At 36.3% G+C, this 27,977-nt stretch overlaps 1 protein-coding gene across 1 annotated transcript in view; it reads right to left on the bottom strand.

Moving 5' to 3' along the window:
- Window positions 1-27,977, bottom strand: part of LOC113430092 (protein eyes shut homolog) — a 241,382-nt gene that overhangs the window by 87,921 nt on the left and 125,484 nt on the right. The window contains exon 3 of the mRNA XM_087945298.1: window positions 188-381. Coding sequence (XP_087801424.1) covers window positions 188-381 — 194 coding nt within the window. The remainder of the gene's footprint in view (window positions 1-187; window positions 382-27,977) is intronic.

Here is a 27,977-nt window from a genome sequence, read left to right as displayed (position 1 = left end):
CAACAAAAGACCCAGCCAATCAGCTGGGACTCGGGAGATAGAGAATAGATGGGGCAGGGGCAGTCAGAGGTGGTATCTGTCGGTTCTCCGAACTACTCAAAATTTCCACTACCGATTCTCCAGAACTGGTCAGAACCTGCTGAATACCATTTCTGACACTTATCCATTATATAGAAATTATACTCACATTTGGCCGATCGTGACATGTGCCTCCATTCTGGCATGGTCCAGAAAAACACTCATTGATATCAGTTTCACAATCAGGCCCAAGAAATCCCGGAGAACAGGCACAACTGTACCCGGAAGGATTATTGTGGCATACAGCTTCATTCTGGCATGGCTGAGAACTACATGCTTTCACGGGCTCTTCGCAAAATGGACCTTAAAAGCAATCAGTGGGAGAGAGAAAACTATTTGTTAGAAAATGGGCAAAAGCTTTTATTGTGTCCCATCAATGTATCAAGGATAAAAGTTGTGCATTAGGCTTTCAAAATAATGGGCAGAGATCATCACAGATTTCTAAGGTATTTCTATCTGTATAGAAAACTCCTTTTGGCTTTTCTTCCAAATATTTGCTTGGATGTGTCATGTAAGCAATAATAAAATAAAATAAAACCTCTCTCTGCAATTGTTCTTGGATTTGTACAGACTAGACATTCATTAATTTCTTAATATAAATAAAAATGTCTCCTGGAGATATGGGAAATCTCAGAAAAAAAATGTTTCAAGATAAAAAAAAGAAGGTGAGGCCCTAGAAAGAGAAGAGCAACAAAGTGCAGAGAAAAACAACAAAGATGATTAGGGGACTGGAGGCTTAAACATATGAACAACGGTTGCAGGAACTGGGCTTGGCTACTCTAGTGAAAAGAAGGACAGGGAAGACATGATAGCAGTCTTCCAATATTTGAGGGGCTGTCACAGAGAGGAAGAGGGCTCAACCTATTTTCCAAAGCACCTGAAGGCCAGACAAGGAATAATGGATGGAAACTGAACAAGGAGACATTCAACCTAGAACTAAGGAGAAATGTTCTGACAGTGAGAACAATCAACCCATGGAACAGTTTGCCTTCAGAAGTTGTGGGAGCTACACCACTTGAAGCTTTCAAGAAGAGACTGGACAGCCATCTGCCAGAAATTGTATAGGGTCTCCTGCTTGAGCAGAAGGTTGGACTAGATGACCTACAAGGTCCCTTCCAACTCTTAGTCTAGTCTAGTCTAGTCTTATCTAGTCTTTTTTATTTTAAGATGGAAAACTTCTTGCATTTGTCTTGGAGAACATGAAATTCAAATGGCTATAAGAATTTCCTTTTGTTGAAGACTTTTTGGTTAAACAGATTATTGCAGCTTCATATTTCCCATCATTGGAAAATCCCATTTCTGTGTTCTTGCTTGCATCATAAAATATAATATTTTGATGATGGACATAGTATTCTAAATATTTATTGTTCATTAAGGCAGATGAATAATCATCATTTGTAATAGCTACAAATGAGCTCTCAAAGTTCTAGGTGAATGCATTTTCAGTTCTCAGATACTGCAGCATCAAACAGTAACTTCTTTATTTCTTGCTACTCTCAGAAAAATATATGGATCTTCATTTAACCCAGTCTGCCAATTCTTAACAGAAACATTGGGATGAAATAGAAAAGAGAGTCAGAGAAAGTGGAGGGCTTTTTTTGCCAGTGACAATTGAAGAGACATCTTTCATATGTTATTTCATATTTCATATGTTAAAGACAACCCACAGATTCCAGACTTTAGCAAAATTAATTCAGGCATTGAAGGTCCTTGATGGAAAGGTAGCATCCATATTTAGATCATCACATAAGACCACTGTACAAGATCCCAATTATTCATGGTTGTCATGTTTTGTAAACAGTTTAATCCTATGCATGCTTACTTAGTAGAGAAAGAAATGGCAAATGTTCGGTCTATATTCTAAGTAGACTTTTTTGATCTGCACAGACCTCTACATGTCCCAAACTTTCACCAAATCATGAAAATATATTTACCTGATACTAGCTATATTTCAGAAATATATCACCTAAAGATTTGAAAAGGCTGCCTTCTCTAGGAGAGATATCAAATTATATTTTGGAGCATTTATAGCTCATTTTCCATATGCAGGACCTATATTTTCCATCTGACAGACAAAAGTTCTTAACTAGGAATCCTTATATATCTTATGCATTTATTGATTTATTTTCTGAGAAGAGGTCTGGAGATTTCACTACATTCTCAAAGGAGTCAATGGCACCAAAAAAGTGACAAATTATGGGGTCCTTGATGTTTTCTGAGATTGATGCTTTTCTTCCAGACATTTCCTTTCCAAACTAGGTAACATCATCAAACTCAGAGAACACTAATGTTCCCACAGTTCAACCATGAGCTACATATATTCTCTTCTAAGACACAGAACTCCTAGCTTTGTGTGACCCTTGTCTTGGGAAAAGAAAAAATAAAACATCAAAAAAGCAGTTCAAAACATTTTTTGTCTGGATTTTGTTTCATTTTCCCCCAGAAGTGCATTTGGTAAGGAAACTTAGTAGAATACCTTAGATGTGACCATATTTGTATGAAAGAGAAAGTTGATCATGCATTCATTTTTTAATCCAAAGCAAGTTTTATGGCAGTCAGCACGATACAAGCTACAAGATGTTATGCACAAATCTGTGATATATTTTATAGGTAATTTTGTTTATGTATTTTTATGAAAATGACCCTTATTTTGATTTATTGCTGATTGCTTAATGTTGTAGTGCTACGCTTTCTAATTTTATCTATTTTGTTTAGCCTTCTTCTAGGTGGCAGATTCTAAAAGTTAGAGCTGCAGCATATCATAAATTAAAATATACCCCATGCTTCCATCTGCTTATTTTTTGTCATGGCATAAATACACTATTATTTGCTGCTTATACACTTTGATGATTGCCTATTTAAATAGATGGTCCTTATCATGTACTTATACTTCTGTATAAATAATAATCTAGCAATATAGTACAGAAGAAAATTATTCGTGGTTGAACTGAAATAATATTATGTTGTCATTGATAGATCTTTTCACTTAAAATATGGAGATTACCTTGAAGCTGTGGTGCCTTAATATTTTATGGAATAAATGCATTTTGTCAGCCTCAAATTAAATATAAAGATTTCTGAGGCAGTTATACCAAGAAATAAGCTGCATATATTGCATTCTTATGAATGTATTTAATGAGCATGATTAAAAGAAGAAAGGAGCTGTACTGAAGAGTAAACAGCACAAGATATAATGAAGCAGAAAATTAATGTTTGTGGAGTCCTTGGTGCTCTCTGAGCTTGGTTTTTTGCTTGCAAAGGTTTTGTTACCAGACGAGCTAACATCTTCAGTGCTAAAATGGAGTAAGCTTTGCTCTCTCTCTTTCTCCTTGGTAGTTCCTTGATTAGGCTGTGGTTTACTGCTTGATTAGTTGTTAATCTTGGTATTATCTGGATGTTGATTGAGGAAGTGTTTTTTTTTCTTTTTAGCTTTTTATTGCCTCTTTTGGATGGTGTGTAAATGTTGTTTATCTCTAAATGCCTTTTGATGGCAGATTTGTCTGAGTGCCAGGCTTCCAAGAATTCTCTAATGTTTTTGATTTAGCTTAGGATGGTCAGTTTCCCAGTTGAAACTAAGGTTGAGTCTGTCCATCTGTTGTGTTTTTTTGTTGTTGTTTTTTGTCAGAATTGCTACCTCACTCCTGTGCTCTGCAATTGTTTGGTACCAATCTGCCATGAACTCTGGATGGGGGGAAGCTAGATGGGAGGAGGGAAGGTTTCACTGTCCACTGTATCTTCTGAGACTTGGTTTCAAGATTGAGAATGCAGTTGCATTCGAACATGGAACGACCATTTTGAAAACATTGTCTTTGAAATGATTGGCCGATGGGGGCCAGTAATGGGAAGTAACTTAAAGTTACACTCAGGGATTTTGGTGTGTGGATTTCAGTTCTGGCTAGTCCAAGTTGAGGCAGGGCTGACAGCTCACTGCCTTCTTGTATATGTTTACTGCTAGCTGGTGTTCATGATTGCACTCTGCTGGTCTTCTGCTAGTCTATTCTATATAGCGGCTGTTACCCTTTAGTTTGTAGCAATATATTATTATTTTTCACATCTCAAAGTCACTCTTATATGCCAAAAATAAACTGTTTTCAGTGAACGATATGGAAATTCTTAAAAATTAACACAATCCATTTCAGCAGTACTCATTTAAGAAACAAATATTTCCCTAACATTTTTCACTCTTGTTTTGGTTATGTTTTCATTGCCTAATTGCTACACTCTCCCAAAGATTGAAAATTATCTTTCTGGGAATGTCAGATGGTCATAAAATCTATTTTGGTAGCAACATGTCTTGTTATCTACATCAAATAAAAAATAAAATCCTATCAACATACAATTTCCTTGTCATTTCTCTTTCCATTCTTATAGGACTTTTACCTGGATGACATTTTAGAAGACATCCTGTTTTACAGTAGCAAAGGTAGAGTACTTCCCAAAATACACAAAGTTTCACTTGGAGTTAGTCTTCTGAGTGTACCCAAACAATACTCAAGGGAGTACCTGTTTAGTTTCAGCAGAGGAACTTCATCATGGAACAAGCTCTATTTGAGAACTACTCAGTAGGACAATGTATGACTAAGACTCCAATTTATTGTTAGTTAGATTACTGTATGTATGTTCTAGTGGGTTTTATTTAACACTGTTCTCTTAAGCCTCATTTTCTTCAGTACTTCATGACTACCTAACGTTGTGTGGTGAAAAATGTTGCTGAAAAACCTTGTAGGGAGAGAGCATTTTGCCTCTGCAAATGGGGGTAGGAGTAGTGTTGTTTTTTTAAAAAAAAAATACTATTGTCAGTGAAGTAGAGAAAGAAAAGTGTCTAAAATCTACTTCATAAACTTAATAAGCTAAAGACATCTTTCCCTCTTTTGGAGAAAGACACAACCATTCCTATTTCTCAAAGAGGGAAGACATCTATATAATAAGTAGTTTTATTCATCTATATTTATGAACAGTAGTGTAAAGGATACTTTGAAAATAAATCATTTGAACTGTAAACAAATAGTTCTCGGCCTACAACCACAATTGAGCCCAAAATTTCTGATGTTAAATGAAATATTTGTTAACTGAGTTTTGCTCCATTTTATGACCTTTCTTGCCACAGTTGTTAAGTGAATCACTGCAGTTGATAAATTACTAAACTGGTTGTTAAGTGAATCTGGCTTCCCGATTGACTTTCCTTTTGTGAAGGTCACCAAAGGGAATCATGTGACTTTGGGACAGAGCAACAGTCATAAGTATGAACTAGTTGCCAAGCATCTGAATTTTGATCACATGATCCTGGGGATGCTGCAAAGGTTGTAACTGTGAAAAATGGTCATAAGTCATATTTTTCAGTGCCTTTGTAACTTCAAACGGTCACTAAATGTACTGTTGTAAATTGAGGACTACCTGTACCTAGGTAAAGATTACAAGCATAGATGGATTATACTTTTATAAGCAGATTTAGAACACAAAAATTCAAAAAATCTGAAGATTCCTATGTGTCAGAGAGCCAATGCACCAGGAATGTCTCTATGAAAAGTCATCATTAAATAAATATTTTCTATGAAAATTATTGACATTCTTCCCTATATTTTTAGTAATGAATCTCTGACTCTTTCAGATTTCTCCATACCCTTCCTAAAAAAGCAAAAAAAAAAGCTTAAAGTAGAAACAAATGCTTTGATGATCAGATACGTATCAGTGTTTATCTGCAGATTGCTTTGTGTGGGCAGCTATCTTCTGTGTGAAGGAAATTCACTACATGCAGCATGACTTTGAATTTTAAAAAACAACAACAAAAACCATTGTATAGTCATATGGCCATTCCAGGAAATGCTGGAGATAAAGCCTCCAGTTTGCAAAGACTCAGCCATTGCTTCATGCTAAGCTTTTTAAAAATGAGAGAAAAATAAAAGAGACCTTTAAGTTGCCTTGGGCATTTTAAACATTAAGACCCATCCTGCTAGCTCTCATGGCTAGGCAGATGTGAAATGGGAGCTCCTTGGGCCTATTCATCCCTAAACATGTACAGCATCTGCAGAGCTGCTTCGACAGAGTCGGCAAAGTAGGCATGTGTTAATTTAAGTGTCTCCAATGGCCCAGTGGTGGGATTCAAAAAATTTTTACTACCGTTTTTTGGGCGTGGCTTGGCGGGCGTGGCAGGGGAAGGATACTGTAAAATCTCCAGTCAGAAGTGGTATTTGCTGGTTCTCAGGACTACACAAAATTTCCACTACCAGTTCTCCAGAACTGGTCAGAACCTGCTGAATACCACGTCTGCAATGACTCTTCTGTCACAGTGCTAAAAAACAAAAAACAAAAGTATTACTTGGCATATAAAAGCATCCTCCTGCAATTTTCAAAATCCTTTATGAATATTGTAATGTGAAGCAAATTCTAGCATATCTGTTCTCTATAAACCAAAAGTGCTTGTCTGCGAAGCATGATAACTTCATGCTGCTTTTCTGCTATCAACCTAAAGTAGGCTCATCATTTCAACAGTTATCGAGAAACCTTTCTAGAAATGAATGTAATGCATTTCCAGCTCCTTCATTTGCCCTATGGATAACAGCAGAAAAATGGTAAAATTTGTACTGATATAATTTTTTTTTCTTAAAGTCAGCTCTAAATGTATCTGTGTGGCTATGAGGTGAGCACAAATCAGAGGTGGGTATTCAGTAGGTTCTGACCAGTTCTGGAGAACCGGTAGTGGAAATTTTGAGTAGTTCAGAGAACCGGCAAATACCACCTCTGACTGGAGATTTTACAGTGTCTTCCCTTGCCATGCCCACCAAGCCACGCCTATAGAACCAGTAGTAAAAAAAAATTGAATCCCACACCACTGGCACAAATATGTTATATTATAAACATTAGAACTGATTCTGAGCCTGAAAAGAAGGGGTTTTTTTTCCATCCCTTTCTAATCTAATCTTTCTCTCTCTTAGCTTTTTTTTTTCTGTAATAACCTCTTGTAGTTTCTAATAAGTAATTTAGGATGGTAAATACACACTTACACAAATGCACACAGAGTAAGCCATTAGGAAAATAATGCTGATTTTTCTGGAAAAACATGAACCTGTAATCTAAATAAAAGTTTATAAATCTAAGAAACTTCACTGAAACTGCTGAGAATATAGAGAAGGATACTTTGGACATTTTTTGAGACAAATATATGTGTCTTTATGGGCAAAAGATGTCAGGCTATCAGTAGCATCTGAAAGATGGAAGTTCAGAATGAACTGCTGTGAGTAAAGACTGCAAAGAACAACAGAGAGGCCTTCTTCAGGAATGTTCAGAATAAAAAGAAAAGAAAGAGCAACCAGCTGTTCTGGCCTCTCTTTATATTTTCTACCTTGATATCTGATGTGGTTTTCCAGGAAAAAAAAAATTCTAACAATGAGAATATTCCAACATTGGAACAACCTGCTTTGGAGATGAGAGGCAAAAGGTGATCCCATAACCCCATGATCCTGGGTCAGTGCAGTTGTCATAAATAATGCCAGCTGCCAGCATCCAAATTTTGATCACGTGACCATTGCGACGCTTCAATGGTTGTAGTATGAAAAACGTTCATGTCAGTTTTTTCAGTGTTGTTCTAACTTTGAATGGTCACTAAATGAATAGTTGTGAGTTGAGGACTATCTTTATTGGTGGTGGTGGAATTAGAATATAAAAAAGAAACAAATAATGTCTTGGCAGCAACCAGTAATTTATTTTCTTATTGAGATAAGTGCATATAGTTTCACACAGAGCTGAACATTGTATGTCCAAGGAGATTCTCAGTCATTTATGTCATGGCTGTTCCAAAAGTGCTTTTTCAAGAGGCAACTGGACTTTCTGTTTTTTCTTTGAAGACATTTCACTTCTCATCCAAAAAGCTTCTTCAGCTTAGAGCTGAAGTCCAGTTGCCTCTTGGGGTAAAAAAGCACCTTTGGGATGAACATTGTATGGTTATTTCCCCCCACCCCCCCGCCCCCCAAAAAATGTTTCAATTTTTTCTGGGGTGGGGTTGTTGTTGTTTTTGGCCAAGTCTTTCATACTGTTTAGAGTCAAGGCTGAACAAGAAATTAACAGTTACCAAGCTAGAGATGGCTATTACGTTAGCGTCAGCTTTTTTTCAGGAGTCTCCACAGTAAGTGTGTATGTGTGTGTCAAAATCTTCAGATTGATGAGTAAAGCAGATCAAAGTTGGGTCCATTTTGCATATGTAATAACTGTGTGTGTGGGGGGATGTGGCCATACCCATCATGTTGCATATTTTTACTCTTGCCTCACCATGCTGACACTCATTGACATTAGATCACAAAGAGCACACCACATATCCATTCATTTGAAAGGTAAGAGCAAGTAGCCTCAAGGTTGTAAAAGTCACTTATACCTTCTCATTGGCCACAGGCAATCAATTGTTGTATATAATGTCATTCTAATCTGGTGGAGCCATGTTTGTAAGTCTTCTGTTACATCTTCTGTCTTCTTCTGTTATGTCTTCTGTGATGACCTGGGGTGTGGCCCAAAGGCAACACAGTCAAATAATCAGTAGGAGTCCCTTTATTAGCTCCAACTTTGCTGTCATAGCTCCCATTGTCCTGGTTACCTTCTGGCTGGAGAAAAACTCTCCCAGGAACAGCCTTTGGCTGTAGAGAATTAAGTCCAAAACGTGGTCAACAAAATATGTAACTGTAAGTCCAATTAAGGCAAAATGAGGTAATTAGTCCAGCAGGGCAGGAGGAAGAATTCCAGATGTGAAGGCACGGCAATCACTCAACACGGTTGAGAAGATGCCAGGAACACAGATAACTAAACTCAACACAAGATAAACTCACATCTGCTCCCAATCGCTGCCGCACTCAGCATGTATTTCTTTTAAACTCTCTTGCCAGCTGAGGTTAATGAAGGGAATCAGGGCCCTTCCTCCCCCATAAGCCATGCAACTCACATTGCTCTCTTCTCCGTTCCTCCCTGCATGCCCTAGGATGAAGAGGGGCTGGCCCTGGGTCTTCCTCTGAACTCCCTCTCCCTTGTTCAACCTCTTCCCTACTATGCCCAGCCAGACTTTGCCCTTCCCCAGTTTCTTCCACAGCCAACAGAGCCACACTCCCACTCCCTGTCAGCTATTTGTCTTCCTCCTCGGATTCAGACTCTGACAGGGATATGACAGCAAATCTGTGATATATTTTCAAGTCTGCTCAAGTACACTGTCAAGTCAAAGGTAGCTGATCTTTTTTTGTTTCAACTTCATTTCAGGAATTTGAATGTCATCTAATGATCACACAAGGGAAATTTTATCTCTCAACAAATGTTGGAAAATTAAAATTTCTCCTTCATGCCTCTTAGAAGTATCTGTGATAGTAAACAGCAAAACAGCTGTAGACTTATATTCCTCTTTCCACTATTTTTAATTTAATGTGTTCATCATTATTTTCCAGTTAATTTTCTTTCCATACAGAGAATGTCCCTTTTTTTTAACATACACTCTTTTCTTTCTTTTGCTTTTCATCATGTTGGAATATTGAATGACTCTATTCCAATCAAGTAGCCATATAACCCACTAGCCATATACAGTATTATGTCCAGTTCTTAGCTTCCTTCACCCTCAATCTTAGTAGTATGGCTAACTGGTAGTAATCAGGTCCAAATTGGTGGAAAGAGGGGGAATTGGTTTTCTCACATTGTAAGAGATTTAAATAAGGAAAGCATTTTTTGTGTATATAAAAAAAGTCTCTGTCAGGTCAACCCATAGTCCTGATGATTTGATTAATATATTAGTGCACTATTCCTGGTAGTAATAGTTTTCTTCTGGAATTATTTTTATACTTCCCAGGCTGACCTGGAGTCCTGGATGGATGGATGGATTAATTGATTGATTGATCTCTGATTAGACATCTGATTTTGGGCAGCTCACCAAATAATAAACATTAAAAACAAAAATGCAATACAAACAAGATGGGATCCTGGCTGTTTGCCTTCTAAACCTAGATTAAGTCAAGCAGGATTTATAAATTAGCCTTAAATTCTTATTCCTTAACTCCCTGACATTTCTTTGTTCCAGAAGTTTTCTAATCCATAAAAAAGGGGAATGAAAATATGTGGACACCTCTCTTTCCAATAGTCAGCGTGCTATCATATTGGTAGCACTGGGGAAAAGCTTCCGTGTAATATACACTCCAATAAATATTCTTTTATATTTACTCTCACTGCACACATTGCCTTGGAAAATAATAACTGATAGCCTAATATTAACATATATTCGGGCCACTGAAGTTGAAACTTTCAATCCCCATAAAGCACAACACATATTCCTACTGAGTGTTCGTTAGCAAGGAAAAATAGAAGAAAACTAATTTGAAAATAAAATGTTGCCCAGGATTTATCTGCAAAGAAACTCATTTTGTTGCAGGCTTGGAAAACTAATTGATAAAAATAACCTTTTTCAGGGGGTTGGTTTTATAACCAGAGGCAGACTACATTTCTGTAATGAATTATTACTGCTAAGCAAAACAAAAAAACAAAAAAAAAACCACTCCTAATCAAATGATACCCTGATCTTTAGAAAAAATATTATTCAAATATGATGATAAATTTCTATACCTTCAGAAACTCATCATAATAAATGCTAGCAAATAAATTTTACACATTATAGAGGTTTCAGATGTTTTATGTTTTTATTAATTTATTTTATTTACTGATTTTTTACCCACAAGGCCATATTTCCATCATATGCTGCTTAACCCTTCCTACGTTACTCAGGATGAAATTTTTTAAAAAATGGTAGTATCTGAGTCACAGATGGAAAAATCCAGACACACTCACAAATTTAGATGGGTGAAGGTGCTAACTCAAATCATTTATCTAATAATCAGCTGAATACAGTGATGAAACGGTAGCATAGATTCATGAAATTTTTCTTATTGTCATCATAAATTGTGCGTTTTGTGGTATTAATCTAACATTTCTTGTACTGCCTTTGCACCTTTGACACACTGCACTAATTCACTAGGTACTTGATTTGCTTGTTGAAAAAACGTAGCCCTCATGTTTTTGTAAATTTAGCATGAAATGGGAATTCTATCAAGTATGATTTTTCCCCCAATAAAACATGATTTCACAAACTGTATGCTTCCTGCCTGATTTCACTGTACTGTAAGGCTTTAAAGAAAATGTATTGCCATAAAAATACACTTTTGGCTGATAATGATTAAACATGATAGTCAAAGTATAGATTATATTTGTATTTTTCCCCTGTCCAGTTAGTTTATCTATAGTATTCATCCTACCATACCACAATTTCTTACTGTAATTAATTAAACAAAAGAAATCTTAAGATATCTTCAAGTAAAACTTACTGATTTGAGGAAAGCACTGAAGCTACTTTCCAGCAATTTAATGTAAAGCAAGTTGTCTGCTATCATTGCGGAAAGAGCCTTAAGGTGTTGTGTAGAGAAAATTGTAGATTCAATACATTTTATGTACTGAATGAGTGGCTGAAATCAGAGCATAATATTAATCTCCTCTTTGAGATTAATTTATATGTGAACTATATTAATGTACTGACCTTTCATTCGTTTAATATTCACATTATTGCAAATACACACATAAATAGGAGCAATCAGCAATAGAACAAAATTCTAACTGCAGTCTATCCACAGTCAAATCAGATTTGCAATCTACAAAAAGTTACTATATTTATTATGGTATGGTATGCACATTTTGTTTTGTTTTGTTTTTTGCCTATTTTTTTTAATGAGGAAGTAAAAGAGAATCTGAAATAAAATGCTTCTGGCTGAAAACAGGACTCAGGAGTCAGAAGCTTTATTCATACACAAACTTCTGCTCACGAAAAACCAGTTATTGTAAATAATTTCTGCTAGAACCAGTGGACAATTTCTAATTTTCATACAGGAGGGCACAGAGAAACATCTAATTCTATGGAAAACCCATCCATCCATCCATTCAATGTATACCCCACTTTTCAACTCAATTTTAAGACTTAAGTTAGATTTACCTTATATGAAGTGAGAAAATCAAAACAACTGCCAGGTGATAACAAAAAGTGAGTTTACCCAAAGAGCACAGTTCAATCCCAAATGCACCCTTGAACCTCCATTTGTTTGTTTGTTTGTTTGTTTGTCCATTTATCCATCCATTCATTCATTTTGTATAGCCACCCGATTCAACCAAGTGATTCTGAGCAGCTTATAATTATGTCCTTTCCATGAGCTTGGCAGTAGTACCATAATACTAACTCTGGGTGGATGGCATACTTAACAGAGAACTAAGTTTTCTTTTAAAGCCCAATTCTTTGACTTGAAATGAATCTACAAGTTACCATTCTTTTCATCCAGGTCCCTTTCTTTTCAGGTGAGGATTTTCTTTTGTGGGAAGCCATATATAATTGTAATAATTAGTTGAAAACAAATGAGTCCTCACTAGACTGCTGTGAGAAATTTTCAAAAGAGGGTCAAATGTGAGGGCAAAGTCAAAATGCCTCAAGTGTCCTAGTCTTTTGGGCCATCTTTGGCTATGGCCTCAACTGCAATGTTCTTCTAAGATAGAGGTAGCAGAGACCTGTGCTTTAGTAACCTCTCATTTCCCGACATTCACATACATAGGAATCCCTCAAAAGGCTGTTAAAAAGGCATTGGGGATATGGTTGCTTGTGTTGATCGTGAAGAGCTTCATCAAATACCTATTCATTTCCAGAATTAATTCAAGATTAGGATGTTGCTATCCAAAGCAAATTACCTGCAAATCTACCTGTAAAGAACAGAATGGCCTCTCTCAGTCTTCCAGAGTTCCTGTATGGATGAGGTTGGGTGGGGAGATGAGGGGATGGAACAGGAGAGGAGCTGGTCTCATTACCTCATTCTATAGTGAATAAAATCAGGTTATTATGGAACCAGAAAAGAAACATCCAAAGAGTGCCCTGATCATCCTAATGTTTTGGTGCATGGCTGAGGCCACTCTGTTTTACTATGCATTTAGGAGTTATTAGTGAACATTGAAACTCAACCCTTACAATACCAATTATTATAGGATTGGTGCTCACCCTCTTTTGTTCTGGTGATTTTATTGATTGATTGACATTTTATTGCTATTTGTTTGATAATATTACTCATCCTAGGAAATTTTTATGAAAAACAAATGCAAATTTGGATGAATTAATATTGCTTTTAGATATGTTTATTCCCAGTCAGATATTAATTTATGCAACTAAATTGTAAATTTATAAACAGACACATAAACATATTTTCAAGAGTGATTTAAAGTTATTGAGTATCATTAAGTCAATTAGGAAAGTGAACACAATGACACTGTAAAACTGACAAGTTCTCATAAGTAATTGATATTGTAGCTCTCTGTTTGATTAAAAACTTCTAGTTTCATAATGAAGAACTTCAATGTTAATTTATTAAGGAAAACAAATTCTTTTAACCAAGTAAAGGTTTGAATGTTGAATGTCATCGATCAAAGGTGTTTTACAGTAAAGGCTTGCACCTCTGACACGTTGTTAGTAAATTGCAAAAACATACATTTTTATAAAGTCTAGTATTACTACAAAGTATATTGATCCAATACTTTGCAAGTATGTCTAATAAAGACTCAATCTGAGAAACAGCAAAAAAGAGCACCAACAGTTATATCTAAAGTTGAATGAGTATCTTTCCTTCCTAGGGCAAGTATATTCTATCAATAGAACTAAAGGAACTATGTTTTTAAAGGTCCCCCCCCCCCCGTCACATTTTTTTTACTTCTGAAAACCTGAAGGAAAGTTATCTTATCCCTAAAATAATACATTCCCTAATAGCAATAACAATAGCATTTAGACTTATATACCGCTTCACAGTACTTTACAGCCCTCTCTAAACGGTTTGCCGAGTCAGCATATTTCTCGCAACAATTCAGATCCTCGTTTTACCAACCTCGGAAAGATAGAAGGCTGAGTCAACCTTAAGCCGCTCAGAATCGAACTCCTGGAGTGAGTAGTGAGTTAGCCCTGTAGTACTGCATTCTAACCACTGCACCACAGTCATATTACAATCTTCTCCCAATATTGTTTAAATATTTTTTATGAAATAAGAGTATCCTTTGTTGGAAAAAAATGTCAAACATCCGTTATTGATTTTAAAAAGATATCAAATGCTCAGAACAGTACAGCCTCACATGAAAAACAAAGGCATTATCAAATATTGTTATTTGCAATTGTTATTTTTGTTGGATGAGCACTGGCAACCACTGACTGGATTTGGCATTTTCATCCCCCTAATGAGTCCTTCCCAAGAACCTGAGATAGGCAGCTGTTGTTGTTTGATGGTGTTGAAGGTATTTTGCAGCATGTAATGTGTTCCAAGCAAAGTTGCCTTTTGCAATTGACTGATATTATGCTAAAACGTGAAGTTACAGCTGCCTGTTCTTTAGCTGGTGTTTGTCTTCATACACACTGAGTTCTTCTCAAGAATCTAGGATTATTGATATTGACTGATATCGTTATTACGGTTGGTCGCACAGTCAGCCAGATGTTTAAATTACATTTGGCATCTTTCCATTTATCAAATCCCTCCCAAGGACTTGGAGAGGCAGATATTGTTTGATGGTGTTAAAGTATCATTGAAGGATGTAAGCTGTTCCAAGTAAAGATGCCTTACATACTGCATTTATTAGTGATATTTCAATAATTCTACATGTGATTCCAAGCAATTTATAACTTAGAATGCCAAATTAATAGTGGGAATACCTAGGTTCAAATACCAGCTCAATCACAAAGTTAAGTACACCTACTTCACAAAAGAGCTGTGAAGTGAAATGGGTAATGGTGTAGAACAGGGCTGTCAAACTCCCGGGCTGTGGGCCGGATGCATCACTTGTTGGCCACGCCCATGCCTGGTTTAGTGAAGGGGGAAAAAGTCATGATGCATCATATGACACCACCATAACACCGCCAGTTTGACACCTCTTATATAGAAACATGTACTTTGGCTCTCTGTTTATATAAATTATAGCCTAAAACAAAGTATAGCTTTTATATTGCATAAAACTGTTGCGTTATAATTGCACTGCCAGATTTAAACATGAATTTGCAATGGGCAGTCGTACTATTTTTAAAAAAATAATAAATAATAAATAAAAATGACCATTCCAAAGCCATTCCGATCAACCACCGTTTCTTGATGCTGAATTCTGTTTCAAACCACATGTGTTAAGTTCTGTATATAGCAAAATCCACATTGATGATTCTGCAGATTGTGTTTTAATATAGCAACCTAAAGTATTATTTACAAAGTCAGCCATGGTCTTAGAAAAGGATATATGTCTGGCTTTGGTTCCACTGATTACTTTTTACAGCAGTTGAACGTTTTGCTTACATATCAAAGCTTCAGCATTTTGAATTCAGCAACATGTTTGGAAGATAAGTTCTTTGCAGGAGAACACCAAAGCATTTCTTCTTATTAGAGTTCATTTTTGAAACTCTTACTTTACATTGCTTTCTTAAATAGAGAAGGACAACTGAGAGAGAACCAAAAACATAGGAAAAAAAGGTGTGCTTTTTTTTAAAAAAAATGTGATATTGTGCTTTTATTTATTGTGGTGGTTAATTAAATGAATTTTAAAAATCTTATTCTTTTTTTTCTCTATGCTTCTGCCCATGTTCAGTGCCACTTTATTTCTGGCTGAAATCAGAAGCATGTAAATATGGATGTTCCAACATAACAATCTCAGGAGCCTCTTTGATACCTGACCTTGATCAGGGTTGAATTGTGGGGTCCCTGGTGATCTCTGATGTTTTCCTACAGACATATGCTAGCACTTATGATGTTACTTAGTTTGGTAATGCAAGTTTGGCAAAAAAACCATTAAGCTCAGAAAACACCAAGGACTACACAGTTTATTTACTGGGCTGTATTTGTTTCCTCATTGACGTCAATGGCTTTTCCTTATCCAGAAGTTATATTTTTATATGGTATTGATTATCTGTTCCTAATAAGCTTGTGGTATTACATCAAGATAAATTTTGCTCATATGGCTCTGAAACTGCACTATTCCCTTTCGTGTGCAAAGAAATGATTTCATTTAATTTCATCCATCTTAATCCAGCAAATGTACAACCTCTTTGAAGAATATTATTTATTCTATATAGTGTGAAAAATTCATAGTTCATAGTTCATAGTTTGTTTTGAATTATAATTTCATCTCAATTTCATTTTATGTTTTTCAATCTGAAAAATGAGTGATGTTAATTTCATTTGACTTGGTTTTTCCACATCAAAGGAATATAACTCTATTGATCTCCTTTTATAGCACATTATCATGATATTCTAACCTATATACTGTACATTAGTCCATATTACATTATAACAAAATGGGGTATAAATACATTTAGCATTTTTCCAATTATATATGTGATTTCACATATTTTTTTCAGTACAACAGTAAAACTCCTTAGCTGATTTAGCAGCTTTATCTGAGGTTAGAGTTAGTTGTCAAATCCCAGAATCAAAAATTCATGTTTATCTTTATCAAGCAAAAAGTCCAAAAGTGTTTTCCATGTAGAAAGAAAAGTAGTCAGTTTTGTTATCTTTGATCAAAGCAGTTAGTTTTGCCATCTCAACCATTTTTGTTAACTTTACCAACAATTCTTCATTATGGCAATTTGTGCATGTTTCCAACTCTGTGCATAGAGGTGCTTTGCAGCAGTTATCAAATATAAAAGGAAAGTTCATATTCTCTTTCAGTCTGTTTATCCATCAAACCTAAAAGAAAATCTTCTCATTTCAACTATATATCGACTTTAAAAATCTTCTGGAAAAACTAATGTATCTGATCTTAATATTTCTTACCACTTTTACAGGTCCATCATGAATGACAAAAAGTATAGTCTCCATGCCATGAAGTATGAGCAAAATGTACTTCCGCCTTAAAGTGTGTGTGTGTGTGTGTGTGTGCGTGTGTGTGTGCGTGCACACGCGCATGCAAATATGTTGAAAATTTTCTTTATTGTTATGATAGGAAGCTTCCAAGTTTCTGATATTCTGATATAGAGCCATGTTGGTGCAGTGGTTAGAATACAGTACTGCAGACTACTTCTGCTGACTGCTGGCTGCCAGCAATTTGGCAGTTTCTCTCCTGGAGTAAGCAGTGAGTTAGCCCTCCAGTGCTGCATTCTAACCACTGCGCCACCATGACTCTTTAATCTATATGTTGATGGTGTATATTATAACATGACTAACAAGCTATTAAAATGTGTCAAACATAACTTCTCTCCATAATTTATGTTGTCGCTTGATTCAGTAATTACTTTCCTTGGTTACATTAGTATGAAACAATAATTTGGACAGTGATAGTAATAAAACTGCAATCCTGTAAGGATCCATACAACATACTGTAGCATTGTGGTGGTATTATTCTATTCATGCCTTATTTGGTAGATATTTTTTTTCTAAAGATAACTGCTTTCAAGCACTGTTATCACAATTTGTTTCTATAATAATTTAATGTTCTGCCAAATTAAGACTGCATTCCTTTGGGGCCCATTTCTAAATTTATAGGACCTATTAAGAATAGGCCTTACAAACAGTGTAACAGTTTAAGTAATCATGTAGAGGACTGCATAAACTATGTGAAGCTTTTTAATACTGATTCCACATCATAGAAATTATTTTGGTTGTAATTTTTTACTTCCCTATTTGACATTCTATCCTCTTCAAAAAGTTCCATAAACTATTTTTTTTTTTTAATAAATGAGAAACTGCCTGTATTTCAATTTCCTGTTCAGAATATTTTTTCCTGCATGAACTTTGCTGCTTATTTAAGCTAAACTCTGCAAACTCAAGTAAATTAGTTTGTGTTACAAGAACAACCTCATTTTCCTTTAATGAGCTGGTTCACTCAGATAGTTACAGGACCACTGAAGGGAAAATGACCTGCTAGATTTCAACATGGTATTCTATACAAGCCCAGGAACCTCTTTGAGAAGGTGTCTCAGATTCTTTATGAACCCAATTCTATGAGCTAATATTTTAATTTAAAAATGGCTTCTCATCATATTCCCCTGGCTTCATATGCCTTTTCAGCGAGCATAGGACTTTCACTCTGTAATGCTTCTTATCCTTCACATAGTTGATCCTTCCATTTTTCAGAATACAGCATCTCTATCTCTATTGAGATAGAATAGATTGAATGATTGAACAGAATAATTGAGTCAGTCATTGGGAGCACTGACCTTTTAAGCTGTTAGAAATCCGAAGATGGAATGCCAGTCCATTATTCCTTTCAAAGCACAAATACAAACAAGTGTTCATAAAGACGGGTATATATTAGCATATACTATCTCAGTTGAAGAAAAGATGGATATGGTAAATATATTGCAATAAAAATTTGCAGGGTTGTTTGGTTTTTTTGCCTTGCTTTTATGGTACTGAAGATGTGATTTTGCATGTCTATTGCCCTGGAATATTTGTGGGAATTTAAGGATTGTTTATTTATATTTGAAAAAAGGCAAAGAAGGGACTTTTTATGATTTACAGTGGACATGTGATAAAGCAAAAAAATATTGGTGTAAGATACATATCTTAATAAAGAAAGTTCTTAAAGTGAATATAAAGAGAAAACCAAATACTTTTCTTTTGTGTTTAATGAAAAAGACCTGGAGAGAAAAATAGGAACTTTAATGTTATATATGATTACTTTATGCACAGAAATGGAAGGTCATTTTGACTCCACCCCAATGGATAAATAAATTTATGGAGTTAGCAGAGATGGCTAAATTGGCTGTTTTGGTCAAAGAAAAAAAATACAAATACATTTATTATTCTACTTGGAAACCATTTCTGGACTTTATGATTAAGGTGGTAAAAAAAATGAAACTTTGATTTTGGGTTTTACCGATTAGATAGACTTGTTATAGGACTGACTAGTTTATACTATTATCTAAAAGTAAAAAAAGTTGAGGTTTGATGTTGATGCCTTATTCTATTGTACCAAAGGGAGTCGGAAGTCAATCCCTTTTTTCTTCTTTTCCCCTTTTTCTTTCTCTCACTTTTCCCTTCCCTATTTTCCCTACTACTTATTTTTGTGTTTTCTTTGTACGCTATATTATAAATCAATAAAACCTTTTTCAAGGCAATGATGATCTGCTCCTTAGGTCATGGATGTCCAACCTTTTGGCTTCACAATGAGTTCAAGAAGAATTGCCTTGGGCCATATATAAAATATTTAATATACAGTAGTTAATATAGATAAATCACATAATAATGTTAAAAATTTACAAAGTTGTAGGGTTGGGTTACTAGCTATCCAGGAATGCATGTGGACTTCAGGTCAAAGGTTGGAGATGCCTGCTTTGGGTTGTGGACTGCAGGGAAGTGTTATGAAGACTGATGAGAAGAAATAATATAGCAGTGGCCACTCTTTATGCAATGAAAGAGAAGAAGGCTGAAACCATTGTGTTGCAATGCTTGTGAGACAATCTTTCTGTTTCGGCCACCGATGAATAATATTTGTTTCCTAAATATGACTACCATATAAGCCTCTGAGATTTCAGGCTCACAGATCATAATGCTCATGATTCCAAGTTGGTAACTGAGAGATGGGAATAACGTCCCTTATCTTGTTTCATTTGCAGCTTGTCAAACATGCAGGTTTATTTTAAAAATATTATTATCATTCCCAGGGACAATGTTCCGGTGAAAACAAAGAGATATGGGGAAAGTAGTATGACAAAATGATGAACAGAAACCTGAGTGATAGTGGAGGAAGATAAGGGACAAAATTGTGGTCCTAAAAGGTTTGTGATTTATCCATTTATGTGCCCATCTTTAAAAAAAAGACACACAAAGAACCAACATTACGTTTGAAGGCAGAGCATTTCACAGGTTAGGGGAAATGCTATTATATGCATCTGATAAATAGGCCTCTCTGAGTTAAAGCAAATAAATCTCTTCTGCAGATTTTAAAAATGAAACAGAGTCATAGCAAGACTGGGAGATGTCTATCAAAGTTATGCTTTGAGCCGTTTAAGCTTTATAAGTAAGATCAACAGCCTAAATTTAAGCCTGGGAAAAAATGTAACTAGTGAAAATATGTCAGTATTGGAGTGATATAAAGGGAAATCCATGGCCTGTTTATTACCATAGATGCCACATTTTGCATCATTAAAGAATTGGGACACTTTGCAGGACCAAATTGGGACACTTTGCAGGAGCAAATCTACAATAAATTACATTGCAACAATGTAGACAAGATGGAACCAACACATAGGAAACACAGTTGTGGAAAATATACCCAATATACCCTTGAATTACCACAGGTAGTATAGATTCAAGGTGTACCCCATGTATCCAACATGATCTTCCAAGGGAAATACCATTAGCGGCACAAGAAGTTGAACTCCAATTCTCTAGTCAGGTTTCTAACAGCACCTTCATTTTGCCTGGATTTCATCTTGGTGTTTTGTTTGCTTTCCTATTCATCCAAATAATCAAGTCTAGGAAAGGAAATTGCAAGTTTCCTTGGGGTTATTTGACAATAAGACAGCTGAAATCCTTGGTAGCCTAAAAATAATAAACCTGATGGACTTATTGTTCATCCATACTATGGATATGGAAATTCTGCTTTTCAAGTGACATTAAGGCATGGGCATCCAAAAATTTTAAATTATCATCTCAAGAATGAGTGACATATATTTAATGGTATATAGGATGCCCTTCTGAAGTGCTTTGACTAAAGAAAAATCTTAACCTAAAATAAGATAGGTGACCTGATAAATCACTGTCTTGTTCAGCTGATCATTATAAATGAACAATACCGCCAATCTCTGTAATCTCTGCTTCTCATTCAAATATGTTTTTCTTTAATCAACACTTTCCCCCCATGTTTCTGCTTTATAAAGGGAAAACTCAGATCTTTCAGAAAATGTCAGCATGAAAAAAGAAGATCAGAATGTTATTATTATTCTCTGATAATCATACCCTGGCCAAAACAACACTTGTTTCACAAACATTGCATGGCCCAAGACTAACCATTTGTTTTGTTTTGTTTATTCAATTTGAACTCTATGACATGGTGAAAAGTTTTTTTTTAAGAGTTTTTATTTCAAATGACACTACCTTTTATTTCCCAGGCTTTGATTCATTGCTTTTTGGATGGAATTTAAGTCAAGATCTCACTGAGAGGTACTAGCTGTTAACTTCAGAATGATTAATGGCAAGACAAGATATCAGGAATTAGAGTTAAGAACCCATTAAGTCAAGAGAAGACTTAAAAGGCAGAAGGAAGGAACAAGTCACAGGAACAAAAGAAGCTCCGGCCACAATATACTTCCTGATTTCATCTCACTGATATGATCTTGTTCTCTTGCTTAGTTGTCAAATGAATGTCACATGCTTTAGTACCTAATAAGTCAGCTCATTTCAACAGTCTGAAATATGCAGTTTGTCCTTAAATGAGAGAAAGAATGGATTCCCACAACGAGCTAATTTGAACATTTAACTTCAATTTTACATTAAAACGGCAATCTGCTAGCCATTTAAACAGTACAGACTAAAGCAATTGATTAAAAAAGGAATAACATACTGGATTTATACATGCAAATACTTCTATGTAATGCTTTCTTGTTTGTTTGTTTGTTGGTGAATATTTTGATAATAGTGAGATTATTGATAACAAAATAGCAATATTGCCTTAGTGTCATCTCTTCCCTGTCCTTTCTTGTACCTTTGTCTTGTCATAGAAATGAAGTGTCTTCAACATTCTCAATTCCTGATAATTACATTGAACAATCACATAATCTTCTTGGCAAGAATAAATAAATATATATGATTGCCTACTTCCCAACTCATGTATACTTTTAAGATTTCCTGTTGATATTAGGATAAGTGTTATCTGGTAGACATACACAAAAAACTAATAAATACCTACTTGTCACAGAAATGTGTGTGTTTGTGCATGTGCATGTGATAGATGATAGATAGATAGATAGATAGATAGATAGATAGATAGATAGATAGATAGATAGATAGATAGATAGACAGACAGATAGATGCAGAGATGGAGGCAATAGTACTGCTGAAAATGGAGAGTAGGGCTAAAGAAAAAGTAAAATCACAGTTAAGAAAATGAAAAAAAATCACATACATACAATACATAAATATCAGATTAGCTTATCTAGATACTCACTTTACTCTAAACCATCCTTTTCAATTTATATTCTGCCTAGGACTTCTTTTCCTTTCATGTTGACCTCATGTTAGACAAGAGCTGATAGAGACTAGCATGATTTCAGAATGTGCTATGTGATCAGTCTGACAAATGTGATGTGGAGTCTGCTTTACTGTATGGTGTAGGATAAAAAGGTAGACAGGTTTTACCCATTCCTAGCAATGAGGTAAGGTGAGCAAGGGAAGGACCAGATCAGAAATAAGGACTGATGAAATAAGGTCTTAAAGACCAACCACTAAATTGCAGCTCATTGTAGCATAACTGTGATTACAAAGGCAAGCCTGATCAAATCAGTTCATCCCCTGAGCTATCACTTTTATATAGAGAATTTGACTGCATGTGAACAGACCACAAACCTTGTACATTCACTTGTACTGATTATGTTACCTAGTTGGGGGATGAAACATTTCTAAGCAAACAACAAAGCTCAGAAAGCACCAAGAACTCAAGGTAGTATTTGACAAACTCTGTCCACTCTTTGAGGTCCATAATTCTTTTTTCTTAACCTTCAAGTCATGAAGTTTTCTCAACAAGAGTTTGGAAAGTGGTTTGTCATTCCCTCTTATTCAGGAGGGATTGACTGGCCCAGTGGTGAGATTCAAATAATTTAATAACTGGTTTTCTGCCCTAATGATTTCTTGCAACAACCAGTTCACCAAACTGCTCAGAAACTTAACAACCAGTTATCCCGAAGTGGTGGGAACTGGCTGAATCCCACCACTGGACTGGCCCAAGATCACCAGTCGGCTTTGTGCCTAAGAGGGGACTAAAACTCACAGTCTCCCAATTTCTAGCCTGTTGTTTTAGCCCTTATATCAGATTGCCACTTGAGGTCCATGTTAATACAAATATTATTTCTTTATGTATTATTCAGTTTAATAACGTATGTTCAGTCTCATTACAAAGCATTTCATCTGTATCTGAATATTCTCATAACTAACTCCAACATTCAGCAATTAGTTCAGAAGGCTTGCACTGTTAAGAATTCCCTATTCCAATGATGAAAATTGAGTACTGGTTAATAAATAAAACATATCATATATCTAGTGCGAATATATAACAAGAACTAATAAATAGCACAATGTCCATTATTTTCCCTTTTTAAAAGGGTATAATAACTGGTTTAATTGTCATTTGTATCATAGGCCTTATTAGATATCAAACTTCTGAAAAGGAATTTAGTTCATCTAATTATTTCCCTTTTGCCTCATCCTTCAGCAGCAACAAATCACCCTGCAAATATTAGGATGTTTACTTGGCACTTTCTGGCAACATTATGTTATTTTTTTCCTTTTCTTTTTCATGCCACATATATATAACAGTTTCACAGAAGCAATAGAAAAGATTTAATGAAGTCAATAATGCCAATGTTTATGATTGAACTGCCTACTCTACAACTTTATACAACTTTCAAAATTTCCAGAAATCTGATACAGGGAGTCCTCGACTTACGACCACATTTGAGCCCAAAATTTCTGTTGCTAAGTGTGACAGTTGCTAAGTTAATTTTGACCCATTTTACAACTTTTCTTGCTACAGTTGTTAAGAGAAACATTGGAGTTGTTCAGTTAGTAACATGATTACTAAATGAATTTGACCTCGCCATTAACTTTGCTTGTCAGGTCACAAAAGGTGATCATGTGATTCTGGGACACTGCAAAACCATCATAAATACATGTCAGTTGCCAAGCATCTAAATTTTGAGCACATGAGCCTAGGAATGCTGCAACGGTCATAAGTGTGACAAGCGGTCATAACTCACTTTTTTCAGTGACAAAATTCAAACAAAATGAACTGTTGTAAGTCGGGGACTATCTGTATAGCATACAAAGTGATTGGATAGCATAGTGGGTACAACACCACTCTTTGACATGGGAGACTGGAGTTTGAATCCTGGCTGGTACTTAACTTACCAGTAGAAACTCTATAGCAAAGACTCCTTAATGCTTCTCCTGCCTATCTCAGATATGAAAATGACATGAACTAAGAGAATCATGCTGGATGTCCTTCAGGTTAATAATGTCCACATCAGATTTTGGATAATTGATGGAATACTACTTCAACAGTGGACTGATCAATCAATCAAATATTTATTTTGATGCACAACATATGTACAATTAAATTTAATGAGAGGGGATATATGATATATATGAGGGAACTAGGCATGAACAGAAAACCTGGCATGCACACTAATTAAGAAACAGTTATTTACCCAACACAACATAGTAAAGAGGAAGTTGCTTTCCCAATTTGACATATGCCAACAACACATAATAGTCTGGACTCAAGAAGACCTAAAAGAATAACTGGATGTGCAGCCAACCCCTGAAACTGCAATGTCGCTTCTACCCACTCCATTGCAAAGCATAGTAACTGAGATTTAAGATCATGGATAGACTAGCTACAGTCCACCCTTGAGACTGATTACCAAAGCTTGTTGTAGAAATATTATCAGATACTATGCTAACTGATGCCTCAGAGACAGTCCGACACATAGTGGCAAAGTAGGAGATGCAGACAGGAACAGCATACAATGAATGACAGTAGCAATAGCACTTAGACTTATATACCACCCCTTGGTGCTTTACAGCACTTTCTGAGTAGTTTACAAATGTCAACATATTGTCCCCAACAATCTGAGTCCTCTTTTACAGACCTCAGAATGATGGAAGGCTGAATCAACCTTGAGCTGGTCAGAAATTCCAGGCTGTGGACAGAGTTAGCCTGCAAAACTACATTCTAACCACATTCTAACCAGGGGTGGGATTCAATTTTTTTAACAACCAGTTCTGTGGGCATGGCTTAGTTGGTGGGTGTGGCTTGCTGGTCATGTGACTGGGTGGGCATGGCCAACTCGACATCACTCACATCAAGGGGCGCTTCTCCTCACCTGGCCTCTCATGACAGTGGGGATGCTGCAACGGTCATAAGTGTGAAAAATGGTCATGTCACTTTTTTCAGTGCCATTGTAACTTTGAATGGTCACTAGTTTTAGACCAAAACTCAAAAAGGGTGTGTAAACTCACGTTCGAATGTCAATCTTTCTAGCTAGCCAAGAAGCCTTGCTGAATGTCCCTCATCTTGGTTCCTTGTCATTAAAATCTTCTTTCTGGCAGCTCTGCTTCATTATTCAATTATTTTTTCAAAGTGCTAACTCCAACAGGGGAGTATTTCCTCCCAACAGCAGTGTAAAAAGCTTAAAACAACCCTTCCCCTTTAAGAAAGTACCAGCAAAGAAAAAAAAACCTCATTTGGAGACAGTAAGTCTAGACATACTGTCAAGAATGCAAGAAGGGTGGAAAAAACAAAAGATTTCTTCCAACAACCGGTTCTCTGTACTGCTTAGAAAGTTAACAACCGATTCTAGCGAATAGGTGAGAACCTGTAGAATCCCACCCCTGATTCTAACCACTGTGCTACCACGACTCAGTGTAGCACAACCAACTAAATGAGACTATGTACAACAACATCTGAACTAAATTCTCCCAAGTCCAGATAAGAGATTCCATAGAAGGTTGTGAAGAATAACAGAACTAGGATTTTGTAGGACTTCCAGATTCAGATTTAAAGGTAAGTACTGGCCAATCTATCAGACATCATGGTATTAGACAAGGAGCAGAAGATAGCAGAGTTGAGAGATGTAGCAATGCTAAGTAACAGCAACATCAGGAAGAAGGTGAGGAACTGGATAAACACCAGGGCTCAAAGGAGGAACTGAAATTCATGTGGGAGGCTGTGACTCCTAAGCTGGGACCCTGGCTCCAGCAATCTAAAGAACAATTTCAGAGCATTCTGTCCAGAAGAGGTCACTGCTAGGAACAACTAAGGAAGCCAGTTTGGTCTAGTGATTAGGGCACCAGGCTAGTAAGCGGGAGATTGTGAGTTCTAGTTTCACTTAGCCATGAAATCCAGCTGGGTGACTTTGGGCCAGTCACTCTCTCTCAGCCCAACCTACATCATAGAGTTGTTTCTCTCAGTCCAACCTACATCATAGAGTTGTTGTTCTGGGGAAAATGGCAGAAGGAAGTGCATTAGATATAGTTGCTGCCTTGAGTTTTTTGTAAAAAAAATAAAGGTAGGATATAAATAAAATAAATAAAGATACCATACAGGACTTTCAAACTCCCAAGCCTCTGGTAGAGGACTCAAGATTGAGAAAAATGCAGACCATCCATTGAGTGAGAAGGGATTAGATATGATACCCTGTTACCACCGGCCTCCCCAGGGTCCCACAGTTAGGCAGGCCCCCCCATGGCCTATAAAAACAGCAAAGGGGAAGCGGGGGCTTCTGTTAGAAGCTTTGTTCCCCGGAATGGTGCTGCCCGGGCGACCTGAGGCCCCACCCACCACCCTTCCCCGCCCTAACGGGGCCCCAGCGCCACCTTTTCAACCCCGAACGGTATGATATTAATGGATGGTATATATTAAATATATTATATAAATATGAAATTGTATATATTAAATATATATTGTATATATGTATATCTTTGGTTATTCGGGTTTTCTCCCGCGTAAAATTGGAAGTATCTTGGCAACATTTCAACGAAATCTCATTCGTCATCTTCAGGCTTGTGTCTTCGGCTTTGTGCTTCTCGGAGTATTTACTCCAGGAGTATTTACTCGGAGTATTTACTCTGAGAAGCACAAAGCTGAAGACACAAGCCTGAAGATGACGAATGAGATTTCGTCAAACATTGCCAAGATACTTCCAATTTACGCGGAGAAAACCCAATAACCCAAAGATCCACATACAAATATCCACGAAAACCTCAGAAAACAAATGTATGTATGTATGTATGTATGTATGTATGTATGTATGTATGTATGTATGTATGGTATTCAGCTTTTTTGGGGTATTTTCATTATAGTTGTGCTTTTAAACTTGTGGCAACGTTTTGGCAGAATCTCATCTGCCATCATCAGGCTTCTGTATTGTGTTCGTCTGTGAGTCAGACTTTTACAGTTGTTTCAGTTTTAAATTTGGGGCTAGCCTACTGCTGTGCCAGAATGGTTTTTTCTTCATCCTGATTGGTTGGGAGTCTTGGTCTGTGTTTATTGGTCTTGGAGTTTACTGTGTTCTGCTTAATTTGTGTTTCTAATATCTTCTGTCTGTTTTGTAGCTTTTTTTTGTCTTGATTGTGTGGCAACATTGTGTTGCCTGTATTGGAGACTTTTAGTGCAGCTTGGCTCCAAGTAAATGGACAGCTATCATTTATTAGGAAGCTAGGTTTCATCTGGATGCCTGGTTGGGGTGTGTTTGAGTGGAGGTATCAGGAGGGATCTGTTTGTGCCCAGGTGTTTCCCTGGGTTGTGGTGTGGAGATTTTTTTTGTTTGTGAGTGCAGGCTACCAAATAATTGACAGTCTGGTGGAATCATCTCTTCTATTCATGCTTTCAGGTCTTTTTTCAATCTCTATGGCTTCTCTGATAATTCTGTAGCTGGGGTTTTCTATAGCGGCTAGGGTTTTGGTGCCATTGAAGTCAATGCTATGACCTGTGGCTTTCATGTGTTGGACTAGTGAGGAAGTGTGTTCCAGCTTTTTTACTGCATTTTTGTGTTCATCCAGGCGGGTACTTATTCTTCTATTGGTCTGTCTGATGTATGTGGCAGGGCATGATGTGCAGGGGACTTCATATATGCCTTGGATTTCCAGGTCAATCTTATCTTTGGGGTTTCTTAGGATGGCTGCTATTTTTCTGTC

Source organism: Notechis scutatus, chromosome 1 (assembly GCF_049901735.1).
Source record: "Notechis scutatus isolate UNSWTSFEM ecotype Mainland chromosome 1, rNotScu1.2, whole genome shotgun sequence".
NCBI classification, from domain to species: Eukaryota; Metazoa; Chordata; class Lepidosauria; order Squamata; family Elapidae; genus Notechis; species Notechis scutatus.
This window is presented reverse-complemented; position numbering and strand designations above follow the sequence as displayed.